General features: G+C 40.8%; 1 protein-coding gene across 4 annotated transcripts in view; it reads left to right on the top strand.

Moving 5' to 3' along the window:
- Positions 1-13,139, top strand: part of MEIS1 (Meis homeobox 1) — a 132,993-nt gene that overhangs the window by 69,205 nt on the left and 50,649 nt on the right. For all 4 annotated transcript variants that reach the window (XM_045979503.1, XM_045979502.1, XM_045979505.1 and 1 more), the window contains exon 8: positions 4,524-4,669. In XM_045979503.1, the coding sequence (XP_045835459.1) occupies positions 4,524-4,669 (146 nt within the window). The remainder of the gene's footprint in view (positions 1-4,523; positions 4,670-13,139) is intronic.

The raw sequence follows: 13,139 nt of genomic DNA, 5'->3' as shown, positions 1-13,139 counted from the left end.
TTGGGTTGGAGGGGGGAGAGGGCGTTAGGAAGAAGAGAAAAAAAAACGGGAGCAGGGCTTTGACCTGCCGGAGAGGAGCCCCTGCTGACACGGTCAGTCTGACCCATTGAATGGCCTGAATACGGTAAATGCCGCTTTATCCTGCCTTGAAAGGCACGAGATAGCTCAGTCTAAATGCCCGGGCATGCTTAAATAGGCGACTCGGGATGTTTGAGTTGAGCGTGTTTGAAATCTGAGCTCTCTGACAGCCTGGGAGCTGCCACAGGTCACCTGCCTTGCTCCACAGGGACAGACCAGGTCTCGCAAGAAATTGTCCGTAGACGAATTGTAGTACAAATTCCTTTCTTTGTTGGTTGGCCTCTTTCACTAGACCATGGCCTATAAAATTTTGTAAAAACAATTCTTAAATATTATTTGAAAGGGCAAATGGCCCACGCTGAAAGGTTTGACAGTTTGACATATAGTGCATGGTTTTGATAGCTCAGAAACTGGAAAGTGTGGCCAGGATTCTTCCCCCTTGCTCGTTAGAAGCCTGGTGTTTTTCACGGAGTGTCTTGTTGCTGCCGAGTCCCTCTGCTCCCTGCAATCTGACAGGCAATGAGTCCGCTTCAGTGAGCTTCAATCCTTTTAGACTAATTCGTGAGAGAGCAGAAAAACGGCTAGCACCTTGGACTCCAGCGTCCAAAATGCACAGAACCAGGTACTGCCAATTAAGGAGCCATTCGGATAATCATATCAAAGCAGATTGCTTTGGAGACTTCTCATAAGGCCAGAGCCACTGCTTGGCGGGTGGGGGCCGGGGGGGAGACAGAGAGAGAGCGAGGGAGGGGATCCCAGAGTTTCACTTGAGTGAGGGGGAGAGAAGGGATTTGAGTGGCCCAGTCTCATCAGAGCGGGGGAGTCACATGGAAGCGGATTTAACGTTAGAATGTTGCATACGTGTAGGCAGCGTGTGCCTTGCGCCCATCGGCTGCTTCTGCATAGCCAAAGGCCATTTTCGGGAGCCTCTGGCCCCTCAGTCACTGGCCTGCTAGTTAATTGCCACACGGACTTCATGACACATGGGCAGATAATATGACATTTTCGGTTTCTGTCACTAGCAAACGCCACAACGTTGCTTGCACTAGTTGCTAAGAAGCTGTCAGAAACCATTAGCAATTGGCTAAAGTCGCCCTATGGCATTTCCTCATAGCATCAGCAAAACGAGCATAAATCACCCACTGGAGCCTACTGCTATCCTAATGAGGCTGTAAGCTTGTTTATGGACTAGCATCATTTTTATGATTATTTCCACCTTTTCAGTTTGCCTTCATTTGGCGGCAGGAGAAGTCAGCTCCAGGAATGAAGTCACTGCTGACATTTTACAAATGTGGTTCAGAGCCGCTGCCCGCTGCCATGTGGTTGGCTGGCGGTTCTCCAAGTTTGTTTAGTGATCTTAAAAATAAAAAAAGGAAATAAATCCTCCAGAGACCACATTGAGGTGACTGTATCAAATTGCAGAGTGAAGGGAAATGCTAAAGGTACAATTGACCATTTAGACTTTCCTCCGAGGTGGAGATGTTTCGAGTTCCATTTTCAATTCCAGAAAGTGGAAGAGGTTAAACAATTTATTAAAATCTATGGAAGTGTTTGCTTTTAGAATCATGTGTTTTAGTGTTGCTCTTCTCCTTCCCCATCTTCTCCATTTCCCTAACTTGTGTCGGGAAGGAGCAGGGTTTATTGTTTTAGGCTTTTCTGAACATGCACCAGTATTTACACTGGATTGAAAGCATTTGCTTCCAATGAAAATCTTGTCTTAGATTACAACCCAGCAGTGTAATTTCCCTCCCAGATGGGAGTAAAGTAGCTGTATTTGCCTAAAAACAGTAGGAAGAACAAACTGTGCATTAAGCCAAGGCTGTTTTTGGCTTGAGCTAATGATGTAATAGAAACCTTTTATTCGGGAGAGGGTCACTGCCAAGGGACTGAAGGGGGTGATCTGGCTCCTGCTTGAAAGGTTTCTCCATTGTGTCTACATAAGTCTTCACTTAAAAAATTCTGTTCCTAATGCTGCTGCTTTCATACAGCAGAAATAAACAGGAAAGGTTCTGGTGAGTGTTACACATGGAATGCAGAAAGCCTTCCTCTCCTAATGGAGTATATAATTCAGGTGCCCTCAAGGCACGCTTTCAGGAATTCTTTTGCCTGAGGTAATGGGAAGCTAAGGCTGCTTTAAGGCCTTGATTATCTATTGATGCACAAAGCTGGAAAAAAGTCATCTCCGCTGGATTATAGTAGATATTTCCATAAATTATCAATGAATTCTCTTCGAGGCAGGCACTAGGCATTGCCTGCTAAATTAATCTGAAGGGGTTTTGAGACGGATGGAAAGGCTATTTTTTTTTAAGGTGGAAAACAATCATGGAGAGGTGGTGGAAAACTGTCATTAGGTTAGAAGCTTTTCATTTTTAATCAATGATCAAGTAATATGTTTCTTTTCCTCGGTTACCTTTTGCATATTGAAAGTGGATTAGCCCATTGAAATTTTAAATGCTGTTGAGTTGGTTTCTTTTCTCATGTTTCTTTAATGAATTGTTATTTTATATGGTGAATTGCTTCTCTGAATAAAAAGCCTCTTTAAATACTGGACTTTCAAGGAATTTATTAGGCAAATCCAAGGGGACTCCTTATAAAACACTTGGTTATGCAAATAACGAGAGTTTGGTGAGGTGGAAGGAGCACTGATTTAGGGATGCGGGTGTCTGGTCCTGCAGGGGCCTGCCAGCCCCATCCCTGCTGCGTGACCTTGGGCAAGTCATCCAAGAACTTTCTCCGCTGCTGCTACAACGAGGGCTCTGGGATTGTGGGTCTTTACGACCTTTTCCACCGAGAGCACAGCTATGATCCTCTGGAACTTTAACAAAATAGATGGATTTTTAAATACAATAAAATGATGGATATTTAAAAATCAAAGAAATCACACTCAGAAAAGTTCTGCAGAAGTTTTGTGTTCGTGGCATATGCTGTAATTATAGCAGAAATGTTGGAATTTAGTCTGTTCCTCACCCAACAATTTTTAAAGTTTACCTTGGTACAAGTTAAGGTGATTTGGGGACAATTTTCTTTTGGGGGAGGGGTGGGCAGGGGATTCCTGAGGGAGCTGTTAAGAACAATTGATTAATGGCAACATAATGACTGTACATTAGATTGAAATAACTGAAATCAAGGTAGTATATTTGTACCTAGTGTATTTAGGTAACAGAAATAAGGAATATGAAATAAGTTCATGACGCGGTGAGGCTAGTTCCAATATACAGTGGCTAGGAAACTTGTCTTACCTGAGTACCCGATTCCTGGGCATGTGGACGGCTCTCCAGTGATGTATGGAACCCGGGGAATGTGCTCATAGGTGAATGTGTTGCCTCACTGCAAAGCCTTGCTTCTGTAGCTCTTCTTCCTGGGCTGGATCTACCTGTCCCTTTCTCAAAGTCAGTGCCTTCCTTGGAGAGCTGGGAGGCACGTTTGACTGAAGCTCAGCTGCTTTCTACTGTAGCGGGTTTAGTCCAGGCTTGTTTTTCCCATGAAGTTTCGTGCCAGAACACAAAGTATACTTAGTTTCCATTCGAACCCTATGACTTGTTTCAGACAGTGTGGTTATATGGGCAGAGATTCCATTTTTTTGGTCTTATTCAACATGGCACTGTAAAAGGAATATTACATTTTTTGTCTTATGGTGTCACAGAGCCAGAATATTTTCTAGAAGAAAGAACGTAAATGTTAGAACACAAATCAATGGAAGAATAGGATCCAGTATTCACGAATTTGTAAACAGGTAACTTTTCAAATGAGAAAGATTTAATCTAATTTTAGAAACTACCTGGACTTTTAGGGTAATACAGTTGCAATTGACTATGAGTTCAACATCACTTTATTTGACTTACATAATAATTGTTTCCTAATTAAAAAAACTATTTCAGGAGTTTTGCCCTTACTAAACTTGATGCTCTCTTTTTATGACAAGAAAAATTATATTCTATTTGAAGCATTCCTATGTCAAGTCGCTCAGATGATGGATTACTTACATTTCCATGGCCTACTTTAGTCTTCAGATAGATCACTTGTGGAAATAGTTGACATCCTAAATGCATCCTCTCACAAGTGAACATGAACGACTATACGTGGGGTTTGGATACCCAGGCAGGGACAGCATCTCTGCCCATGGCCGCCACCGTATTTAACTGACCACATCTCTGCTATACACATGTGAATCATCACCATGGCAACCAAAAACCTACTAAAGAGATTGGCTATCCCTTCATTCCCTTTGACCTTTCCCACTGTTCTTTGGAAGAAGTTCCTTAGACCTGACTACTTTTGAGCCTAGGCCTTGTTCTTTCTTTGTCTTGGAAAAAAAAATAAAAAGTACCAAATAAACTATTAATCATTATATTGCTCTTTTGGTTTTGTTTATATCCAAAGGCATTCTATTTGAATAAAGCATGTCAAGGTAGCATCAGTCAAAATTTGATTCACTATGTTTGCAGGTGATGGCTTGGACAACAGTGTAGCTTCCCCCAGCACAGGTGACGATGATGATCCAGATAAGGACAAAAAGCGTCACAAAAAGCGTGGCATCTTTCCCAAAGTAGCCACAAATATCATGAGGGCGTGGCTGTTCCAGCATCTAACAGTAAGTGGATTCTAAATGACATATGTAAACTAAATATGGACGGTGAACCAGTTGTGGTAGAAAAGAAAATGGGGGAAGAAATGATCCCCTCTGCACTTGGAATATTTCATAAATCTCTGTGTTCCCCTAGTTTTTACCAAAATGTTAGCACTTAATTTCCTAGCTACTTACCCCAAATGAGGAGTTTTATTTGAAGTTCACTATTGCAATTTTGTTAACTGTAAGTCATAAGGTTTAGGAGTTCCTGTGACTTGTGATTTTAAGTATGTGTGTTAATGATGTTGCTTTTATCAGTGTGACTCTGAGGTACTTAGAACCAACTCCTACTAAGAAAAAAGTAAGCCAAACCCCAGAGAGAAGGACTTAATTTCTTTGAACGCTTTAGTGGACCTTTCTAGCGAATGGTCCAAAAAGTTTAAATCTTGTTGCAATGGCAAGATGTTCACATAATTTGCTTTTAAGTGGTTTCAATGGCCTGGTTGCCATTACAAAACATTCATCTGAGTCAGGGCCGCCCAGTGAAAGTTGTCCCTGTACTTAGAACTGTAAAGGAAAACAGCAATATAGCGTCGGCTCTTCCTGTGTAGTCCCCTGTGACTTTTCAAGCAGAGTAACAGTTTATATTGTCTGTGTGAGTATTTCTGTTTTCACTGCAGGAATTCTCCTGGAGATGTGAGAAACTGGAGATTGGGGGCTTTATGCCACCAAGGGATTTGTTTTGTTTGGTTATTGTTCTGAATGAATTTCATGTTCAAAATATTTATAATCATAATATTTTGGTGGATATTTTTGTAAGTGCATACTGACTTAATGACATCTCAGAAAGAAAACCAAATGAAAATTTATGGATAAAATAATATTTTAAAAATCAGCAAAATTGTTGGCAAGGGGAACTTCCACCTTAAGGGCAAAGGTTGAATTTAAATAGGTCTTAGCCTCGCCTCGCCTCGCCTAACCTAGCCTAAAATGAATGAATGCTAAAACTCTTGGCTTCTTGAAAAATGTCAGAAGCAAACTCTTTATATTACTATTTTTAGCCTAGTTTGCTTCTTCTGAAAGTCATTTATTTTTCAGTATCAAGGTCAGTTCTGCATTGTCGCCAATGTACCCAAGTCTGTTGACCCTCACGCCTTTGCCCACTTTCAGAGCTGTGTCCACCAGTGACTTGTACTGCTACAGGGAGACACACAGGGGCTGTCGAAGGCCATACTGGTTCTGCTCCTCCGGACAGAGGCTACGCCTCCAATAATACTCGAGGGTCTAAATTAATCCCGATTTTCCATCATCTGTGAATAAAACAAAAACTGAGAACTTCAGGAGTAACTAAAAACAAAAAAATAAAGTTTCCTCTCTCTCTTCCACCATCATGATTCCAAACAGCGACCAGCCTCCAGCGATAGTTTTGGAATCAGTTTTGGAGTTTGGTTAATGCTGGTGTGGTGAGCTGAAGCTTTAGATGGCATAGCTGATTTTAACATCGTATTAGGTTTACCTAAAATCCAGTTCGGGTGCCATTGCTTACCTGACACTTGTTACAAGGATGTAGATAGTTTGAGATCTGCCTCGTGCAAGGTGCAAGGTTGCTGCTGGGGATTACCAACCACGACTAGGAAGGGGGAGGGAAAGGATAGGGTCTGGAGGGCACAGAGGGCACAGAGGGCACAGCAGGAAGAATAAGTAGCAGGAGATAAGAAGTGACAGTCGGTCAGAGGTGCTGAGGCAGCCGTGCTGGTATTTCGTCACTGGGGCTGACCAGCCAACCTGATCTGTAGGATGAGGGCGGGAGGGGACAAAATCAGGTGGCCCCGGAAGTTACAACCTGAGTCTATTTCCTGTACTAACAGAGAAAAAAAAAAAAAAAAGAATGGATTTTATCAGCCTCCATATCAGTCCACAGAGGAGCTGTGGCTTTCCTTGAAGCTAAAGTGCCCCTGAATAAAATATAATCAAATATTGGTTCAGACAGGATCAGGAGAGAGAGAAGCAAGTTCTTTTATTCATCCACCAGATTCCTGGTTTTCTAGGTCATACCCTTGGGAAGAACCTTGCAGAGAGCCGTATTGTCTTCTTAAAACAAAACAGAGAACTTCCTTAGCAGCCAGCAAGATCTTTCCTGCATTGCGGTGCATTTTGTGGTCCATATGTTATTTGGGCAATTGGATTAGAAATTATTCATAAACTGCCTGATTTCTTGAGGTCGGGCTAATTTCTTTCAGTTTGGGGGTCTGTGCTGGCCTGTGCCACTACTGCCCCGGTAGGGGAAACCCATTTGTCCACATCTCTATGAAGGCTCAGAGAAATGGCCTTGCAGTTCGCATCTGGGCGTGCCCAACTGCTTCCCCACTCCAGTACCATGTGCGCATACAAAAATATCGATCGTGGTGACCATCTCGAAAAAGCGAATGTCTCATAATATCATCCAAAAAACAAAGGAGATATATTTAAATTTTCTCCCTCTTTCCTTCCCCCAACGAAAGTGTTTCCTTCCCTCTTCTCCAATGGCAAGACCAGATAGAGCTGCAGTTACCAGGAACACCCTTCTCCTTGTCTTGTTACACTTCTTGAAGGAATGCACCAACTGCTTAGGTGTTTGTTTATAGTCAGAAGCTGATCATAATAAATTCTATGGAGAAGGACCTCTGGAGTTTTAGAAGAGTTTTGTTATTTGTTCAAATGTAAGTCGTGGTATCTCTGTACTAATATTTCAGCAACGTTATTTCAAGTTCTGAGAGTTCTTCCAGGGGCACTATTCATTTGGAAGATGCTACAAATTTTAGATGATCACATTCTTGCCATATGTTTAATGTAACTTCTCTAGAAAATCCTGTCCAAAATCTTGCAAGATGCAAAAGAGCAATGGAAACTCTGGCTAATTAAAACAATGGCAATAACAATTTATTAGCAAATTGTAAAAACCTATTTTTGAAATGCCAGTGTATTATAAAACCTCGCCTGCCTTTTTGAAAGCAAATTCCTACTCTTTTTTTTTCTTTTCCTAATAAATGGGTCAATCTTTACATTATATTTATTCAGTTAAAACAGCAAGAATAACAAAAACCCGCCTTTGAAAGGGCTTTCAAGCATTTGTGTGTTGGAGGAGTAGAATAGGCCCAGGAAAAACAAAACGAAACACAGCAAAACAAAAACCTCAGCTGTGTAAGAAAAATGTGCTGTTGTATAGCCATCCACAGGTAGGTTTAAGCAGTAGCACATGCTTAAAGGAGAGAACTAAAGCTGCATTCTTGGACTCACGGTTTCTAGTGAGCTAAACTGGAAATACTTGTATATGATGAAAATAATAAAAGAAAAAGGAAACAGATTTTAAACTTTGGTGATTATGGGATAAAAGGAAATTTCAGGGATATAAATTTCCACCTCAGTCTTAGTTGAACATTTGCCAGGGTTGATAACTAGGGAATGTCTCTTAAAAGAACTATTCCCCGGAATTGAAAAGAGTGACTGACATTATTTAGATAATAAGAGAGAATTAGAAAGAAAACAAAAGCATTTCTTAACAGAAATGCTTGCATTTGCCTGAAGACAGATTACAGCAAACGATTAAAAAATCCTTAATATTTCAGTATGAGTCACTATATAGTCAGTCAGTTTGGGGGCATATGCTCTGCAAAGTTTTCTTTTTCCTTCTTAAAGTCATTATTCCGATTATAACTATAACCTACGATGTCAGAATGTTTAAAGTGAATGTGTTTTGCATATTGCCAATTCTTTTGCTACGTAGTGTAACAAAGATTGTGCCTAAGGGTCCAGTGAAAATGAGAAGAAGGAATAGATACAATGTTTAGGGTAAAAATCAAGGGTTTTTTGTTTGGTTTGGTTTTTCTACCCTGTTGCACATTTCCCCTATTGCACATTGCAGATTCAAATATAATCTAAATAGAAAAGTGGTTAATATGGTTCTTATTTAAAGTATGCAGTGACATATTTTCCTGCATGGAGCAGCTGTGTGTCCCAAGAGTCTTGACAGTTAGGAAGAATGCAGGCTGGTAAAATACACACCTGTGCGTTCAGGTGAAGAAATCACGCAAAGGGTGACACATCTGACATTGGCCAGTTGGGGAGGTGACCCTCAAGGTGAATTGATTTAATTGATTTTCATTCACATTCTCTTGGATTCCTGTCAGTGGTCTTTGGGATCTCATGGGGTACTTAATAGAGACACTGTTTCTATGTCAGATACACATATTTTACTCTTGGGTTTTGTTTTGTTTCTTATTGTGAACTTCTAGCCTGGAAATTTTTTTTTTTTTTTTTTTTGGTCTGTGGCAAAATTTATGTCTCAATTTCTGATTTATAAGACTTCCCTCTCAATGTGGATAAAGCCAAAGTGAGGGGTTGTAGAATCTTCCAGGTTGAGAATGGCGTTTCCATAGAAACACTATTAGATGAAAAGTGCCCTGCGGGTCCGCCACTCTAAGGATGGAGTAAATGGAATTGAATTGGGAATTGAATGCTCTAGAAGAGACAGATGTTGTTTCATTGGTTTTGCTTTTGGTAACAAGATCTGTAGGCGACATCTTAGTGTCATATCTCTGCTTGCCATAGTGGAAGAATTGTTCTCTAAACGTTAGGAATTATTATTACACTGAAAAATACCTCTCTCTTTGGTATCCAGACAATCCGTTCTGTTGATCAAGGTGAGTGAAAGGTCGAAGGCAGACAGAAGGACCTGTAGGCAGGCATTAGGTAGGAAGCAGATGGGATTTGCTCCCCTCCTTCCATTTCTATTTTTCTGTCCCTCACCTCTCAACATTGATAGCTTTAACAGTAAATATTTCCATTGTGCCTAACCAGCTCGCATGATTCAGCTAAAATTAGTCCTAAGAAGATAGTGGGGCAGGACGACTGTATTCTCCAACTTTTGCCTGGAATGAGAATCTAGGTAGTACAAAGTATTTGAGAAAGACAGTCCCTCCTTCAGACTAGTCCTAATTTATCTTCACGTTCGTGTGCCTGAGGAAGGTGGTTTGTGGAGACAGCAACTCTGAGACTTTCTTTGCTCTGTGTTATCTGCAGATGCATTATTTAGTTAAGATTCCTGAAAACTAGTGTATAGGGGTGAGAAGAATTTTTTCCCTTTCAGATGTCCGTGTATCTTATCAAAAATGAGCTCTCTGAAACCAATGAGAATATCTTTATAGTTACTATTTTTCTCTTCCATGCGGTTGCCATTCACCTTCACGGGCTTTCTTAATGGTGATGGGTCAGAGCGAGGCTTTGCCAAAACTAATCCAAGTTGGACTGACAAATCCCTCTATCTTGATTTTAAAAAGTCTCTGCTACTTTGGAGATAGCATGTTTCAGCTGTGATTACATCGGACTCTAATGATTTTTTCACCCATTTGGGAATCATCTCTCTCAGGGGGGAAAAGGAATAGATTATTTAATTACATGGAGGAACTATTGGAATGCCCTACTTCTTCTGTGATCTATGTCATATAAAATCTGTTTTAATAATGAAGCGGGTGGTTTCTAGATTCTGGGGCAACTGCTTTTTTCTCTTTCTTAGCTGGTTATTGAAATCCTAATGGGATGGGTGATGAATTTTCTTAGGTCAGGTAAACTGAAAAGGTTACAGCTGGAATTCTTCACCCAGAAGAATCGGAGTTAATACTAATGATCATTGTGAATTAGAAGATCAAAGGCAAAGCATCAGCCGGTTCTCCAAGTCTTTGCCCCAGAGGCCATTAGTGACCTGGCAGAGCTCTCTCGAAGCCTTCCACACACCTCCTTTCCCTTGTCCCAGCCTTTCCTCCCCATCATGGTTGTGCACCTCTGACCTGGGGTAATTACAGTCGGTTGATGAGGGGACACGGGGGGGGTGTGTGTGTGTGTGTGCAGAAAACAGTCAAAAGTAAAAACAAAAGTCCAACTTTAAAATTGTCCATTTATCCGGGTACATAGGACTCACAAGCAAATGAGCTGTGACTGGGGCTCTATGTTATTTTGGGGATATGATTGAGACTTTTATGCCCAAATGATGATTGGTACCTTATACAAGGGCCTTGTGTAGAGTCTGGTTGACAGTTTGTCAGATTATGCTAAAATTTTCCTTTTGTTTCTAAGGGTAAGTTAAAAATACACTGTAGTTCGGTTCTCTGATCTACTCTCAGTCGGGGTAATTAAGTAAAAGATTAGGTTCAAAACAAAAGTGCCCATAGAAGCACAATTTATTAAGTTGAGGGTTGCTGATGCTTGAACACTAGCCAGCCATTTATACTTCAAAGCATACATCGATATCGTGTCTTCTGATTTCTCTGATATATTTTTGAAGGTGAAGAATCAAAGTATCCATCAACGAGTATGCAACAGCTCCTTCGTCTGTCTTTCAGATTAAAACTGGAGCGTTGCGTATTTATGTATGGATGTATCTTTTAAATGAACTCAGTCCAACCCTTAGGGATTTCATATAATATAAGCTTGACTTTTTTCCATTCCCAGTGTTTAAGAGTCTTGGTGAAAGTTCTTTGCTTTAAAGAATGGAGGTTTGATGGAGAGAAAATCAGTTGGTTTCATTTTAGAAACGATTCAGATGTTTTGGTTTGGTTTGGTTGGTGGGTAGTTTTGCCAGTAGAAGTAAATCTGAATGTCATGGAATTTAGGATACTTTGACTTCACTGGAAACATCCCCGTCACATCTCAGTCTTCCTTATGGAAACATGAGTATGCCTGCAGGTACATGTATGTCCCTACATTTTCCTGTAGGACAAATCTCTTTGAACCCCTGCTATCTGTACCAATCACAGTTGGGAGAATGGATCCATTTTACTTGTTTTTACCCCCTAAATATTCAGGGCTGTAGTTTTTCTGTTGTTGCTGTTGTGAATGTATGCCAAGAGATAACCAATAGTGGAGGCCACATTGCATTCGATGGTCTGTTGCTTGGGTCACAAAACCCTCTTGGTTGTGGTCCAAGTTTACCTATAATGACTGAATGCCATGGGGTAGCAAAAATTATTTTATTAAGCCTCCAAGCAAGGATAGTGATTGTGTGGATTCTCATCCGAATGGCTGATACTGACAAGGGTGTTTCAGTACTGCTCCTCCCTCAGTTGGCAGAGTCCTGAGCCCGGGAAAGCTGGCTCACCTCAATGGACTTGATACTCACCCTAGTGTGTCAAGAGTAGGAGAGAGCCCTTAGGGATGCAGACAGGCACCCGTTTCTTGGCGGGCCTGGAGAAAGCCTCCAAGAGCAAAGGGGTAGCTGAATGAGTTATGCCAGGCAGTTTTCTAACATTTTAAAGACCTTTAGTCCTGTTTTGGTTTTTTTTTTTTTTTTGTTTTTTTTTTTTGCAATTGCAAAGTGCCTTCACTCAGAAAATTACAGCCCAGTGAGTGTGGGTCCCAATACAAGATGTATGGCTTTGTCTTTGAACGCTGTAAAGAAGCGATAGGCCTAACTAACTTGAAGGCATAAACATGAACATCCCAAGTTAGTCAGTAGGAGATACAAATTACTTGGTTTCAGAATATATTATTCAAACTATCCTAAACTAGAAATCTTTGGTTTGATGTAAATGACTACTTATCGTCCTGGTGTTATCTCTTCAGACAAAATGGGACAATATATATGAACTTAACCTGTTGAGCATCTTAACTTTTCAGTTCTTAATATTCTGCAGTCAGTTTTCATCTCTTCTCACATTAACTTTGTGGCTGGTATCCCTGCAGAGCCCGTGAGCTCTCCTGTGGTGTGAGTGACCGCTGAGAATTCAGTGTCCTAGGAAGTTTTTGGGACGCCCGAGGGCCAGGAGGTGCAATCCATGAACAGGAACACCCATCTAGGATCAATGAGTAGAGATAATTCCTGTCGCGAGTGATAGACGTTTAGGAATAATTCCCACTATGTAAAGAAAAGCCAGTTTCCAAACTTCTTGGGGGAGAAACTCCACAAAAAAATGACCTGATCTCATGTTACATGAAATTATCTCCTGCCTACATAGTGTTACTTTTATCATTTGCTTTTTTTTTTTTTTTACCTTTTAAAAAACCATTTTATTTATTCATTTATTCATTCTAGAGAAAGAGATGGGGGAGGAGAGGCAAAGGGAGAGGGAGAGAGAGAATCCCAAGCAGGCTCCATACGCAGCATGGAGCACATCTAGGGCTCATCTTACAACCCTGAGATCATGACTTGAACCCAGATCAAGAGTTGGTTGTTTAACAGACTGAGCCACCTCGGCACCCCCATAATTTTACTTCTTCATTTTTCCTCCCTGAAAAGAACTGAAGAGGATAGTTGCTTCGATAGTCAAAACGACTATCATTCGCTTCTTTTTTTTTAAATGATCTATTCATGGCTTGGCTATTTTGACACAGTCCTGGGATCAAAAGACTAAAGAAAAAAAATTGATCAAAAAGCTAAATGGAATCACAGCATACGTCTCTGTGGTGCTTTGTAGTTTAGTATTTGCACATACCTTGGATTCTGAAGGCAATCCTATGAGGTGGC

This window comes from Meles meles, chromosome 15 (assembly GCF_922984935.1).
Source record: "Meles meles chromosome 15, mMelMel3.1 paternal haplotype, whole genome shotgun sequence".
NCBI lineage: Eukaryota > Metazoa > Chordata > Mammalia > Carnivora > Mustelidae > Meles > Meles meles.
Note: the sequence above shows the minus strand (reverse complement) of the source record. Positions and strands in the feature narration are given on the sequence as shown.